At 40.6% G+C, this 14,636-nt stretch overlaps 1 protein-coding gene across 1 annotated transcript in view; it reads right to left on the bottom strand.

Annotated features, from left to right (window-relative positions):
• Window positions 1-7,663, bottom strand: part of CEP162 (centrosomal protein 162) — a 42,777-nt gene extending 35,114 nt beyond the window's left edge. The window contains exons 1-4 of the mRNA XM_015825215.1: window positions 7,584-7,663; window positions 5,632-5,730; window positions 3,553-3,663; window positions 1,345-1,483 (exon numbers count right to left, since the gene is read on the bottom strand). Coding sequence (XP_015680701.1) covers window positions 1,345-1,483; window positions 3,553-3,612 — 199 coding nt within the window. The 5' untranslated portion in view covers window positions 3,613-3,663; window positions 5,632-5,730; window positions 7,584-7,663. The remainder of the gene's footprint in view (window positions 1-1,344; window positions 1,484-3,552; window positions 3,664-5,631; window positions 5,731-7,583) is intronic.
• Between the last annotated feature and the right edge of the window lie 6,973 nt (window positions 7,664-14,636).

Below are 14,636 nucleotides of genomic sequence, written 5' to 3'. Positions count from 1 at the left end.
AAAAAAATAATCTCTCTGCTTATGGTGGATCAGAAAGTCCTTCCATTTGCAGAATTGCAAATCTAGATCACGCTTACTAAAAATAAGGCTAAACAACTTAATTTGCTTTTATCATCTTATTGCTAAATATTTTTTTCTTGTACTCTTCATCAGAAAGAATACTTCAAAGTATCTTTTTGAAATGGTAGCTTAAGAGCTGTAAATATTATAATGTTTTTTTCTTTACAAGTGTTTTATATTAAAAACAGGGCACTGAATTAGGAATTTTCATTGCAAACTTAACTCTTCACAAAACTGAAATACTATACAGTTCAGTAAGCTTTACTTCCACAACTAAATAAGTTTTGCAGATGTTATGAAAAATCAACAGTATCTACTATCTACCAAATTTTATCCAATACTGATCATATTATTTGATTTTCACTCATTTCAAAAAGAATATTGATCTTCACGCTAATTCCAGCTAAGTTTCATTAGAGAACAGGCTACAGAATAAATGATTTATGCTTAAAGTAAAATACATAAAAATCCCAAACTATATTATTATAAGACAGTGCCATATGACAGATAAGGAGATTTGCCAAATCCACTATTTGGGCATTTAGTTGGAAAGAATATTCTAAGTGTTCCTGTTCGGTGTGCTTTACAGTTTAATAGTTAATTTCTCAATGAACACATGAAATGCATTAACAATACGATCCCTTGAATATTTATTTGGAATGGTACTTGATTCTAATATATATGATTAAGAATGCAAGTTTGACCTCCGATATCTACTTCTCCTGAATCTTATTTGTTTATGTAAACATGGAGACAATCACAAAGTGCTTTGAACTGTTATAAAAAGAATGAACTTATTTATACTCATATAATTATACAGTTTTTAAAAATGATTTACGGTTTTTTAAATGATTGACAAAAAATATGTGGAATATAGCACAATATAGCTTCAAACAACTCTTGAAACAGCTGCCCAAGCTCAGAAAAAGACACTATGCTTAACCCTGTTAAGCACCTCTTTCAAAAAATTTGCAGCCCTACAATTTCTACTTCATTTTCTCCCCTTCTGTCTCTCTCTGCCTCACTCTCTCTCTCACACACATAAACAGCCCCATCTCTATACATATGAATAAAAATCAGCGTGAATCAATCCACTTTAGCTTGAAATCATCTTCATTGAAGGTAATTTACATGCAGGTCTAGTATGAGTTGGTATGTATCCTACTTCCCAGTCTAGGCCAGAAAGACAATTACTGGCCCAAAATTTACACACACACAAATAAGAGTACAAAAGTGATTCACTGACACCTTGTGGCAGAGATGTTACATAGAATAAATTTCAGTACAATACTGTACCATCATCTGAATCATCTTCTGTTATCCACCATGGCACAGGATGCTTTTTATTTTTAGACTGCTCAACTGATTCAGGAATAGTAACATTTTGATTTTGTTCATTTCCAAGTGAATCATCTGAAAGAGACTGAATAAAAAGAGAGCCAATTTGCTATTATTATTTATTATTGCTACATAATTTTTATCAGCCAGCCAAGTTTAAGCTTGTTTAAGTGTCTATGATCTCGAGGGTTAATCCTGTGCTTAAAATACAGTGGTTCTTAAAATAAAATTTTGCACCGAATAAATTGTTGGAGGAGAAGGTTACATTTTTATGATAAATTGTAGCATTTATACTATGCTACTAGCTGTTCCTCCAATACTATTTAGCCTACAGATTCCTCTCTGTTCATTCTCCACATTCTATTTTTGATTATTTCCATTTCCAGCAATGGAGAACATGTGTGGTTCCTCTTCAAGCCACACTCTTTTTGAAATCTATTTTTTAATTGAAAAAAAGATGCAAGAAAACATCTTTTCAGATTTTCTAGCGTACAGAGCATGCATAACAGGAAATGTTCTACAGGACAGAAGGGGTATCATAACTGAAAATTATTTGACTATATTTGCAGAAATTCAACATTTTATATTTTTATTTCTGCCTAGTTTTTGTCATTTTTATCAAATTAACATTGTCCTCATTTGACAGTTATGTATGCCAATTATCAGACTTCCCTATCACTAGTGTTCCTAAAGAGCAGAGAATATCCTTATAGAATCCTTAAAAATCTCTATGTTTACATCATGAAAATTAATGTCCCCACACCAATATAAGTGTATTTGTAGATCCTTTTAGTTTAACTTTTGTGTAAGTGAATTAACTTATAGGAATTATAAAATAATTCTTCTGATAAGCCATTCAGTTTAATTATTATGTTCTTCTTTGCCAATATTGGAAGAACTGAAGTAGCAGCCAATCTAATTTGAAACACACTTTGATATTAAAAGTTGTACTCTGATCTGTTTTGGCTTAGCGCTTGTAGCAGAACCATGCCTGGAAGATTTTTTTCAAACTGAAGACACAAATGGCCAGGACAAATTAATTCTTAATGTACGTAAAAAAAAAATACTAATCAAAACAAGCCATTTCAAATAAAGTACAAGCTTGAATAAATCCAGACAATAAATCAATAGATAACAAAATAGATAATAAAAAAGCAAGATTATATGGCACAATTGTTGAACTACAATAACTTTTTGTTCATATGTACCATATGAATATATAGGAGCAAGGATTTATCTAATGGAGGCCTTCAGCTTATCCTGCAAGATTTGTCTGGAGATGGAATCAAATGCATACTTGAAACTGACAAATGCTTAATAGAGCACTGCTTTGGGTTCTCTAGAGCAGTGGCCCCCAACTTTTTGGGCACCAGGAACGTGTGTGTGTGTGTGTGTGTGTGTGTGTATTTCACATGCTACCTATATCCTGCACATGTGTATATCAGGCTTTGCTCGCTTAGCAGCCCAGTTCCTGACAGGCCGCGGATCAGTATGTGGCACGGAGGACCCCTGCTCTAGAGTAGGGTTTCCAGAGTTTATGACAATAGGTACCACACATTGGATGGAGTATAAAAAAATGGAAGAATCAGAAATTAAGTATTTATATTATTTTTAGGGGTGTTTTTTTTTTGTTTTTTTTTAACATTTATGAATAGCAATACACATTTGGGCAATGAACTTTATGCAAATTATATTTTCTTTTTATATCATGAAAATAATTCAATATACTTTGCTAATATTATATTGAGCATTAATTGTATAATTTTAATAATTATCTATTTATAATATTATATATATTACCATTTTTCAAAACATATGTTTTAAATGTTTTTTTTTTAATACCACACCACTGCTGTTTGTAAATTATATTTTCTGGTTTACTACAATATGCAATCTCATTCACCATATGTTTATAACATACTATTTTAATTTATATGCCATTCATGTAAAAAGAAAAAAGTGTTTTAAATGTGAAATTGAATTGTACCTTTTACTGATATCCAATGAAAGTGAAAGAGTATCTGATACTAAGCATATTGATCAGTTAATATAAATCTGAGTTGATGTCAGGATAAGACATTTAACAATATTATAGAAAGGGGCACAATATTCTACTGGTACACTGAAAATACATAAATAAAAATATATTTGTACCTCTTTTAAAAACTGCTCAAACTTTTCATCTATATCTTTAATTGAAAACCGATGAGCCATAGTTAGCAACAGAGTTCAACTTCCCAAGTCACTAGAATGATCAAACACATTCTGAAATGAAAAAGGAGTATGTAATTATTCTAGCCAGAATTTTAAATTTATTACTTTCTAATCTTATATTATAAAACTTCACTTGGCCTATAATGAGGATGGACTAAAGTACATTTCTTCAAATGCATCACCAAATTTAAGCTCCTGTTGCTTTGGGGCAAGGAATGCAAAATCCAAATGATAAGCTTAAAACAGCCTTAGACTAAACCAGTGGTGGCGAACCTATGGCACGGGTGCCAGAGGCGGCACTCAGAGCTCTCTCTGTGGGCACGTGCGTCGTAGCCCCAGTCCTAGGCCTTCAGCTGGGTTTTATAAAACCTTTTCGCTTTAGGCCTCCGCCGGCGTGTGCAAAAAAAAAAAAAAAGGTTCAATCAGTCAATTTCAACTTCTCGCTGGAAAAAAAAGTTCTTGCAAAGTTGGAATTGATTGATTGAACTTTTTAGTCCTACCCAGTCTGCCGTTACCACTGCGGCCATGCCCACCCAATTGGCCACGGCCACCCAATTGGCCACACCCAGCCAATGGGCCACACCCACCTGGCACTCGACGATGCATAAGTGGATTTTGGGTTGCAGTTTGGGCACTCGGTCTCTAAAAGGTTCGCCATCACTGGACTAAACCATAACTGTTTCAATACCTCCACAGAAACATCCTAATTTAAATTAGTATTTTGTTCACATGCATGATGTGGCACTTTGCACTGATGGCGCTTCCATTATAGTTCTCAATTCATCTATTAAGAATGCTTACTATTCATTTTCTCTCTTTTTCTTTCCAGATGGATAACCACATATGGTACATACAGCTAGCAATTTTCTTTAGTATTCTGTATGGATATAGTCATTTTGACTTATGACAATTGCGCCCAAAGTTTTTGTTGTTAAGTGAGACATTTGTTAAATGAGTTTCATCCCATTTTACGATCTTTCTTGCCACAACTGTTAAATGAATCACTGCAGTTGATAAGTTAGTAACCTGGTTGTTAAGTGAATCTGGCTTCCCCACTGACTTTGCTTGTCAGAAGGTTGCAAAAGGTGATCACATGACCCCGGGACACTGCAATGGTCATAAGTATGAGCCAGTTGCCAAGCATCTGAATTTTGATCATATGATCATGGAATGCTTTAAAAGTTGTAAGTGTGAAAAACGGTCATAAGTCACTTTTTTTCAGTGCCCTTGTAACTTTGAAGCATCACTAAATGAACTGTTGTAAGTCTACCTGTACAGGGAATTATGAATACAATGATTCCTACATTCTAATTCTGTAGTAACAGAATAGATCTACTCAGTGCTTTTTTTGTAAAAAAAAAAAAAAAAAAAGGGGGTGCCAGAACTCACATACGTTATACAACCCGTCTTGCCTACCCTACAAGGTTCCATCCCAAAAAGGTGCCGGAACTCCGTTCTGGGCGTTCTATGACAAAAAAAGCCCTGGATCTATTTCTGCAACAGCCCGTCCCCATTTCTCTTCCAAAGCTGTTCTGTATATTGAGAAGCCTTCAAAATGGGGTGGTTGTTGGAATAAGGCTGTAGGGTAAAGTGATATCACTATCCTTTCTATCATCACCTGATGAAGAAAAGCACTGGATTCCATCTGTTTACTTACAAATGTTTATGCAAGAGACACAACCATTAAATTAATACCAGTTCACAAAGGCCTTAATTTTGAGATGGACTATACGGACCTTGTGATGTGGAGATGTGTTTTATTAATATTACTCACTAAAGCATACTAATGGGCTCAAATAAACTGTCAAAATTAGTTATAACCAGAGAACCATTGGCTTCAATACATAGTTTTAAGAAATATTCCTTACACTGATTTCTAAACACCATAATTTCAAAATATGCTATTTCCTTATTTTTAAATATACAATTTTCATATGTTTTTACACAGACATCAGTAATAATGTAAATATTATTTTTACACCAAATTTAAATAAAAAAATATTATTGACTCATACTAACCAGACAATGATCCAATTCTATTTTCCTGATTCAACACTACTGGATAGCCACATTACAAAAGACTTTGTTAAAATAACTGAAGATCCATCAATGTGTACTCTGTTAATGAAAAAAAAGTGTTTGCAGAATAATTTGTAATATAAATAAAAGTGTTAAGCTCTTTAGGTATAGTGACCAATTGTACAAAATATTCACTAAATAATAATTTCAGCATTAAGAACAATTTCCATTTCTAATCACTCATCTCAAATCATTAAAGAATATCTATACAGAATAATATAAAACAACAATGGATGCAGAAAATTGAGTTTAATAAAACATTCTAATGGAAAAAGTCTCCAACATAAAATTATGACAAATCCATTTTCCATATCTAACCTACCATTTTAAAGGTACAAAAATGATGTTACTGAAAATATATAGAATAAAATTCAATAAGAACTGTATTTGATAAGATTGGAATAAATGCCAGGAGTAAAACTCAAATGGAATAAGACTGTATTTTAATTCATTTCATTAGGTTTGTGTCCTGCCTTTTATACTGTAAAGGAGGCATCATATAGAGTGCTTCCTCCTAATATTTTTCCCCACTATCACCCCCTTATGAGGTAGATTGGACTTAGGAGGGAATAACTGGCTCAGAGTCCACATCTGCCTATCCCACGTACATGGTAAGGACTCAATAGGTAGAGTCACCCAGGAAGCTTATGGCTGAGTGTGATCTAGAGCCTGGGTCTCCCAAGTACCAGTCCAATACTTTAATCACTACATCTATCAGCCTCATTACATTTACAAACTTCAAATTTATCTATATCTGATCGCAATTTAAATCCAGCAAAGAGCAAGACCCCCTGAACCAAGCAGTACTAAGTAAGTACAGTTTGGATCACGTTGTCTGTCTTTCCTATTTTCTACCAGTTTAGACAACTTATTTCAGAGCCCCTCCATGGGTTTTGTATTTTAGCACTTTTGGCGAGAACCGGTTCGAAACTGTTGGTCCACCGTCTTCAGGTCATTATCAAAATACTCTCCAAGCTGGATAGGTAATACTGAACCATTCGTTGTCTTTCAGCCTATAAACCCAAAGGTTTTATTTTACTTCACCCCAAAAGGCTTTTCTCCAAGGACCTTTTTTTTCCCCAGAAGACTTGACCATTTTGCTTAACGCAACCTTCACACAGGAAATCCGGGCATTGCCGTTCAACAGGACAAGGCAAGAGATGCAAAGATAAGGATGAGCAGTAAATTTCATGTCGCTTTTCTGTTGACTTCGGTGTCAGCCCTGGTGAACGGCTGCCTGCTCAGATAGGGCGGCAAACATCTGGGCCAGTGGTTCTCAACCTTTTTAATGCCGTGACCCCAACCGGTCGTAAGTATAGGACTAATCCGGTCGTACATCGAGGACTAAACCGGTCGTAAGTTGAGGACTTTCCCTGGCTGGGAACGCCACGCATGCGTGGTTCCGCCCCCTGCGCCGGCCAAGGCGTAGCTGGCAAGTGGCAGAGACGGAGCAGGCCAACCACCAGCTGGCCCAGCCCAAGGGAGGTAAGGCACCCGCCGGAAAAGGGGGGGAAAAAATGGCGGCCAAAAAAAATGGCGGCCAGCCTTGCTTGGCGACCCCCATGAAATGGTCGATCGACCCCAAATGGGGTCCCTACCCACAGGTTGAGAACCACTGATCTGGGCGATCTTTAGGCAGTAGCGAAGAATTGGAGGTCCCCCCCTCTCTCCTCTCCTCCCTCCCCTCCCCTCCCTTCCCCCCACCCCGCCGTTGGTCACCCGAGCATAAGCTATGCCGGACCTGCTACACCCCCTGCGCGCCAATTTCTTCCGGGAGCATCAGGGCGCGCGGGGGATCCCTTGGGGGTTTGGGGGAGGGGGATCTTGTTACGCGAAAGCGGGAATGACAACTGCAGGGAATATCTCGATCGCCCCTCTGCAGGCCTTCCTACCGAGGGCTGAGCTACGCCGCTCCGGCCCCGCACAAGCTGCTGCGCCAACCACCTCTCTTCGCGCCTCAGGGAGGAGCTGAGGCGAAGGAGGTCAAGGGCGCCGAAGTAAGTTCACCTGCCGAGGAGGAATTTGGCGAAGGGAGAAGCCGTTAGTAGAGGAAAGTTCCGGGCATCAGCGGAGGGGTAACCTAGGCAACCGGCTGAACCGGTGCGGCCGCCGTAGCGCAGAAGCGAGCGCTCAGTGCCGCAATAGGTTACGGGCCGGTGACGTAGACACGGAACGCCAAGAGGATGATGAAAAAGCTGCTTTTCCTTCTCTCCGTTGTCACGTGATGCAAACAGAACTCCGTACCTGAAGGGCGGGGTGTGTGCGTGTGCGCGCGCTTGCTTTGGCGGCGAAGGTGGGGGGGGAATTAAAGCAGGTTTTTGCTTCAGCCCAGGGATTTTTGCGCCTTGATACTTTTCAATTGAAGGGAGAAATGACTCTGAGCTTCGCTGGTTTCCGGCGGCAGGACCATCGTTGCCTTCGGTGTCCGGTAGCGCCGCGGTACATCCTCCCAAAGGCAGAGCAGCTTGCTATAGTCCTCTTCTGGGCGGCTCGGCGTCAAGAGGATGCCCTAAGCACGAGAAAGCCTGGATCCTGGGCTAGTTCCCCAAAACTGGGCTGCAAAAATCCGGATGATCGTAAAAAGACACGGGGGAAACTTCCTCTTGGCCGTCTAGTTGACGTTCAGATTATTGAAAGAGCGATCTGTGAAGTTGTGCCTTGTCTTGAATATGTCGGCTCTATGTAGTATCTTGTGTGGAAAAGGTGGTGATATCACAGCTGGAGGGGTTCATGTAGACCTCTAACTGATTCCCTCTCAGGGCCAAAAGCCACCCCTGATAGATGGTTTGGGAAGAAGCAGTAATTAGTGTTGTCCATATAGGGCGTTCAATATTCAATTCACAGAAGCTTTCAATAATGCAAGTAATAATAATAATAATAGTAAAGTAAAGTTGGAAGGGACCTTGAAGGTCATCTAGTCCAACCCCCTGCTCAGGCAGGAAACCCTACACCATTTCGGACAAATGGCTGTCCAGTCTCTTCTTAAAAACTTCCAGTGTTGGAGCATTCACCGCTTCTGGAGGCAGGTTGTTCCACTGGTTAATTGTTCTCACTGTCAGGAAGTTTCTCCTTAGTTCTAGGTTGCTTCTCTCCTTGATTAGTTTCCATCCGTTGCTTCTTGTCCTGCCTTCAGGCGTCTTGGAAAATAGCTTGACTCCCTCTTCTTTATGGCAGCCCCTGAGATATTGGAACACTGCTATCATGTCCCCCCTCGTCCTTCTCTTCATTAAACTAGACATACCCAATTCCAGCAGCCGTTCCTTATATGCTTTAGCCTCCAGTCCCCTAATCATCTGCATAAGTGATCTGCATAAGTGATCTGCATAAGAGAAAAGTTTGGAGACCACTAGTTTGGTGTATTGTGTGAATCCTGCCATTGCAAATAGTTTCAAATGTGCTATTACTTTCAAAACTAAGGATGCCTTTTCTTTTCCTGGCCAAATTCAGAGGCATATGTTTTGCAATTTTTGGCAGACAGGTCCTGGAGCCTTAGAACAAAATGGTTTAGAATTGCCTGCAAGATTTGTATTGATTATTTCTCAAAGTGAAAGAAGTTGTTGCCTGTGTCTGCTTGCTTGCTGTCTTTGCTAGATGGTTGGTCAGGAAAAGAGAATTTTGACTTTAGCAGGTATAGTTGGAGAGAGCAAGATAGTACAAATTGGAAGTGAATAAAAGGTCTGTTCTTTAAAAGATCAGCGGGCAGCAGCATGTCGCTGGGTTTTCCAGAGACTGATATTTGGATAATAATTTATTAAATGTCTTTACTACTTCCCACTGTAACACCGTTCAGAGACACAGATGAGTAAAATGCAGGAATGAGATACCTTTTGCTGCATTGCATATTAAGCAGAGAGAGGCAGCTGTATGAATGCTCTGCGCCTATAGCATAGTGGATTCAGAGAACGATACAGAAAATAGAAGAAACCACTATCTTACTTTCCTTGTATGTTTTTCCATTGATCCCTAAAAACAACAGAAATGAAAGAAGGAATAGGTACTGGGAAAGTGGTACAAATATTTTGTACTTTTTTCTAATCTCTTTTAAAGAGCAGGGGAAAAGAGACAAAACTGGTATTTACCAACTTATAATCAGTAATATAAAAAAGTAATCTAAAAACTCTCCCTACAAATTCTGAAATGATATATGGAAATAAGGAAATCTGTTCTCTAAATTTTTAACAACATGTACTTTAACCCCAAAACTGTATAAATAGGAACAAATTACACAATGAAGTCGCATAATATTTCTCTCTACCCTTAGCTTAAAACAAAAATTTGTCTTAATTGTGCCATTCGGACCTCAAGTATTTGGAGCTAGAAAGTTGCTGGGGCTTTGGATAATTTCTTAAAACATTCCAGGACAGTACTATTTATAGATTAAGCTGCTTACCAGGTTATCCTTGCTAAAATTAACAGCATTGTTGCATTCTAAATGGCTCAGTAGAGACAGTCAGAACAAAATGGGAGGCTTTGGCAAAGGCCTTGGGAGAAAGACTCAATCTGCCATCTTTCTGTACTTACACTTAATCACAGTATAAACTTATATCCTTTTCCCCTCCTACATTGCTTTCATCTCAACCTACTCCATGAGTAAGGATTGAGTCATCCTTAGTTTTCCCAGTGTTAAAAGTATTATTTCATAAACCCTATGGAGTGGCCAGTAATAGGTAAAATCAGAAAGCTACTTGTAGATTGTTTCAGGCTGATGTTTCAGGCTCCCTTCTGAATGATTCCTGATCGTTCTTATCTGTTTCAATTTTCCTATTGTTTCCTTAAGGAACTGACTTATTTGCCAAAGTTTGAAATAGCAGAACAGGCCTAAATGATAGAACTCCCCCCTCCTTACTTTTTGAACAGAGCATGTGCATCTGGAAGTGATCATGCCTGTATAAAGGAAGAAAAACAAAAGGGAGGGACGTCATAATCAGAATTGTTCGTTGTGATTCAGCTTTCTTTGTAACTCCAAACTGTTGAGTTTTTGTTTTGTTTTAGTTACTGTGCTCCATTTGGGTACCTATAGAATGGGATACAGGAAGAAAAGGACGCTAGAGAAGATAGGCAAAGTCCTATAGCCAGATCTGCAACCATTCCTCCTCCAGTGCCATGTTTGATGTTCAGAACAAGGAGGTCAGCAATACTGGAGGAATCAACCAGCTGCAGTTTATCACTCACTGCACAAGCAAAATCAGGACAGCACCATTGGCAGTGAGTCAAAATAGAGACCATAAAGGCAAGATAGGGATCAGCAGTGGAGAAGCATTTTTCATACTGGTATCATTTTCTGCTAATGGATGATTAAAACTTTAGCTTCACAACAGCTATGTGCATTAGGGATTTGTTTCTTGCAACAAACAGGAGGATACGCTTAAGCAACAAGCAAGAATAAAAGATTAAAGCTGACGTATGAATACCTTGTTTGTTTCCAAGCCTGATGCAGATGGTGTGGGGTTTTCAATAGGGAAGAATGTAGAACTCTGCATACGGGCTACTACAAAAAAATCCTATTAATGCATCTGCCATTTCTATGTAGACATTTCCCCCCCCTTTGGTTATATACCAGAGCTTCAGAAATACCTTCCAAAATGGACTTCTTAGAGATGTTTTGCCTGTTGGACTCTTTAGCACCTGAACTATTGGATGTGCCAAAATGTCAAAAATACTCTGAACAGATTACAGGAACTAAATATATAGAAAATAACCAAATTTTCTTGTCCATGGCTACCCTGTACTGTCCTGGCTTATGGTGGATAATAAAATGAAACTGTGTGTGTGTGTGTGTGTGTGTGAGAGAGAGAGAGAGAGAGAGAGAGAGAGGTTCTACAAATCCCAAGGGTGATAAGCATCTGTTGCCATTACACTCCCAATCTTTTAGCTAAATCTCTTGATCTTTTGATGCTTTATTATTGAGCACAAGTGGCAGCACCTAGTGAAATATGACTAATTTTGAAAAAAATTAAGAAGGGTTAGATTTGGCTAATATTTGGATGGAAGATCAGCAGACACTCTCAGGGTTGAAGGCTGGTTTGGGAAGTCAACAAAATTTATTTTATTTATTTATTTTATTGAACTTATATGCCGCCCTTCTCCCAACAGGACTCAGGGCGGCTTACAGCATATTAAAACGATACAAACACTATCCCCAATAAAAACCAATTAAAAACAAAAACATCCTGCAAGAAGAGAATGGCAAACCGTTTCCATATTGTTGCCAATACCAATATGCCCATATATTCACTAGGAGTTAAGCTTAAGGGGAACTCTACTATTTATGAATGTGTTTTAATATTTTTGCAGAATTTTGGTGCAAACAAAATAAAGATCCTAGCTTCCTTGGTAACATCAGCTTTCAACTATGTTCAGAACAAAAGTAGTGTAGCTGTGTTACTTGGCTAAATGCTTGTTATGAGGATCATTTGGCTTAGGAGTTTTGCACCACAGTTCAGTGAAACTATTTTGCTGAAGAAAGCAAGTTCTTATTTATGTTTCTGAGTTCTTGATTTTTCTCATATGAAAATGTCAAGTCATTTTGTAAGCTAATCAAACTACACTTGGTTTTGAAGATTTTTTTTTCATTTTCTTTGTCTAATTGGTTAAGGTTTACATTGGTTCCCAGTTTTACTTATTAAGGTATACCCATTAGTAGTTTTTTTTTTAAATAAGAGGAACATATGTAGAATCAAAGGGCAAAATATGATTTTTATATAATACGGTTCAAGTTTGAGCCATATTCAAAGTGGCATTAGCCCAGCTGCCAGATGTGAATCTGTGCTTCCATGAGACATTGCATTACTTAGATTACACTGAAAGAAATATATGCTACATATTGACTATATTAAAAAAATGGTGGATCCAGGGCAAATAAATAACACAAAACTTGGTGACAAGGGATCTGCCTATACGACCTTATTGTCCTCTGCCTATGTGGTATGCCGAATAAATAAAAGTAGAAAGTTCAGCAGCAGCCAATCATCCTATTCATTCATACTCAATACAAGAAATATGGAGCAACTATTAAATTTGTTTTTTTTAATCTCTTACAATGAAGCTTTTGAATCAAGAGCTCACTGTATAAATTGTTTCACCCAGACAACAATTCTCATAATCCCTTTCCAGAATAATATGCAGATGCCTCTTATGCTTTTAGCTGATTGACATATTTGGATATTTTTTTAAAAAGAGTAATTTTGATGATTGATTGATTGATTGATTGAATTTATATAACCTAATTGATGATAAATGACTCTGGGCAGCATACAGTAGTAAAAACTAATACAAACTAAACTTAAAGCAAAAAGTGTAGTAAATAATAAAAAGTGCAAGAAAAAAGAAAGAGAAAGAAAATAAATATATAAGGAAGTGATTTCCAACCATCCTTACAACAAGAATAGCCAAATTTAGTAACTCTTCATCCCTTATAAGATTACAAACCTTCCCCTATCTATAAGAAAGTCCATAAAACATCAAATTTTTGTAAAGCCAATAAGAAAACATTTTTCAGGTAGTTCCCTTGGTTGTCATTAGTATTTTCCCTTTAATTGATAAAACTTCATCCATTTTCTTTTGTACCCAATAAGGCAGACATGTCCAAAGTCCGGCCCGCGGGCCATTTGCGGCCCGCGGCCCGGTTTAATCCGGCCCTCAAACAGCCCTCCCTGCTCTATGTAAATGCGGCCCTCCCACGGCCCTCCGGCAAGTCCCATGAGAGAGACAGAGACAGAGGCACTTGCACTTGCACTTCTGTCTCTCTCTCTCTCTCTCTCATGGGCCTTGCCCCCTCGCAGGGCTCCTCATTGGCCCTGCGCCCGGGTGCCCCGCCCCCTGGGAGAAGGGTGGCCAGGAAGTCCCTTTCCCGGGCTGGCCCCGTCCCAGGCGCACGTGGCTGGGGAGCCATGCGGGGAAGCCCCAAGATCCCCGCTGGGAGTGGCCTGCCCGAGCCTCCGCTGAGCAGGCCAGCCTTCCCGCAAACCGCGGCCCCGAGAGCAGCCCCTCCAATGCCCAGCCGGTGCCAAGCAGCAGCAGAGCCGGAGACAGAGGGTCAGTGCCGGGGGGAGGGAGGGAGCTCTGAGTTCATGGAGCACTGCCGCAAAGTGGCTGCGGGGCAGGTGGTGCACCCCCCCGGCTTACTTGTTCCAGTCTCGGCTGGGGCATTGCTTCCTGGGCCGCTCCCTGGGCAGCCAAGCCAGCCACATGTCTCCCCGTGCTGGGCGGCAGTCATGGCTGGTGCGGCGGCCAGCGGGAGCATCGCTCCCCAGGAAGCCGAACCGGCCACATGTGACCCCAGTCCGGGCCGGACGGCAGTCAGGCATGAAGCTCACCTGGCTGCCGCAGGGCTCTCGGCCGCCCGGCCCCACCTCAACCCCATCGGTGGCACCTTCCTCGGGCACTTTCAGGGAGCCGCCGCTGCTGCCCTCGTTGCTGCAGGAGAAGGAGACCTTGGGATGCGAGGGCGGTGGGGCTGGCGGCGATCGGGACCCCCCCTCGTCAGCACTCCCCATTGCCGGCGCGGCCGCTCATGGTGCACCCGGCCTTGGCGCCCTCCTCTTAAGACGGCAAAGTGGCTGAGGATGCGGCGGGGGCGGCGGCCGGGCCAGGGGCGGCGACGGGGACCCTGACGATGCTGCAGTGGCTGCCGCCAGAGCCGCTGCCTCCTGTCCTGCTCCCCCTCACTGCCCATTTGGCTGAGGACGCAATGGGGCTGCCGCCACTGGAGCCGCTGCCTCCCGTTCTGCTCCCCCTCCCTGCCCCCCCCTGCTTGTTCGGCTGAAGAAGCGATGGGGGGGCAGCCGGGAGCTTCTACCTTCCGTCCTGCTCTCCCCGCCCGTTCGGCGCCATCTGCCTTTCATTCTCTCTCTCTCTCTCTCTCCTAACCTGGAGGGAGAGGGAGAGAGAGAAAGAGGAAAGAAAGAGAAGAGAAAGAGAGGAGAGAGGGAAAGAGAAAAAGTGGA

This window comes from Protobothrops mucrosquamatus, unplaced genomic scaffold (assembly GCF_001527695.2).
Source record: "Protobothrops mucrosquamatus isolate PMUCROS unplaced genomic scaffold, P.Mucros_1.0 scaffold2549, whole genome shotgun sequence".
NCBI classification, from domain to species: domain Eukaryota; kingdom Metazoa; phylum Chordata; class Lepidosauria; order Squamata; family Viperidae; genus Protobothrops; species Protobothrops mucrosquamatus.
Note: the sequence above shows the minus strand (reverse complement) of the source record. Positions and strands in the feature narration are given on the sequence as shown.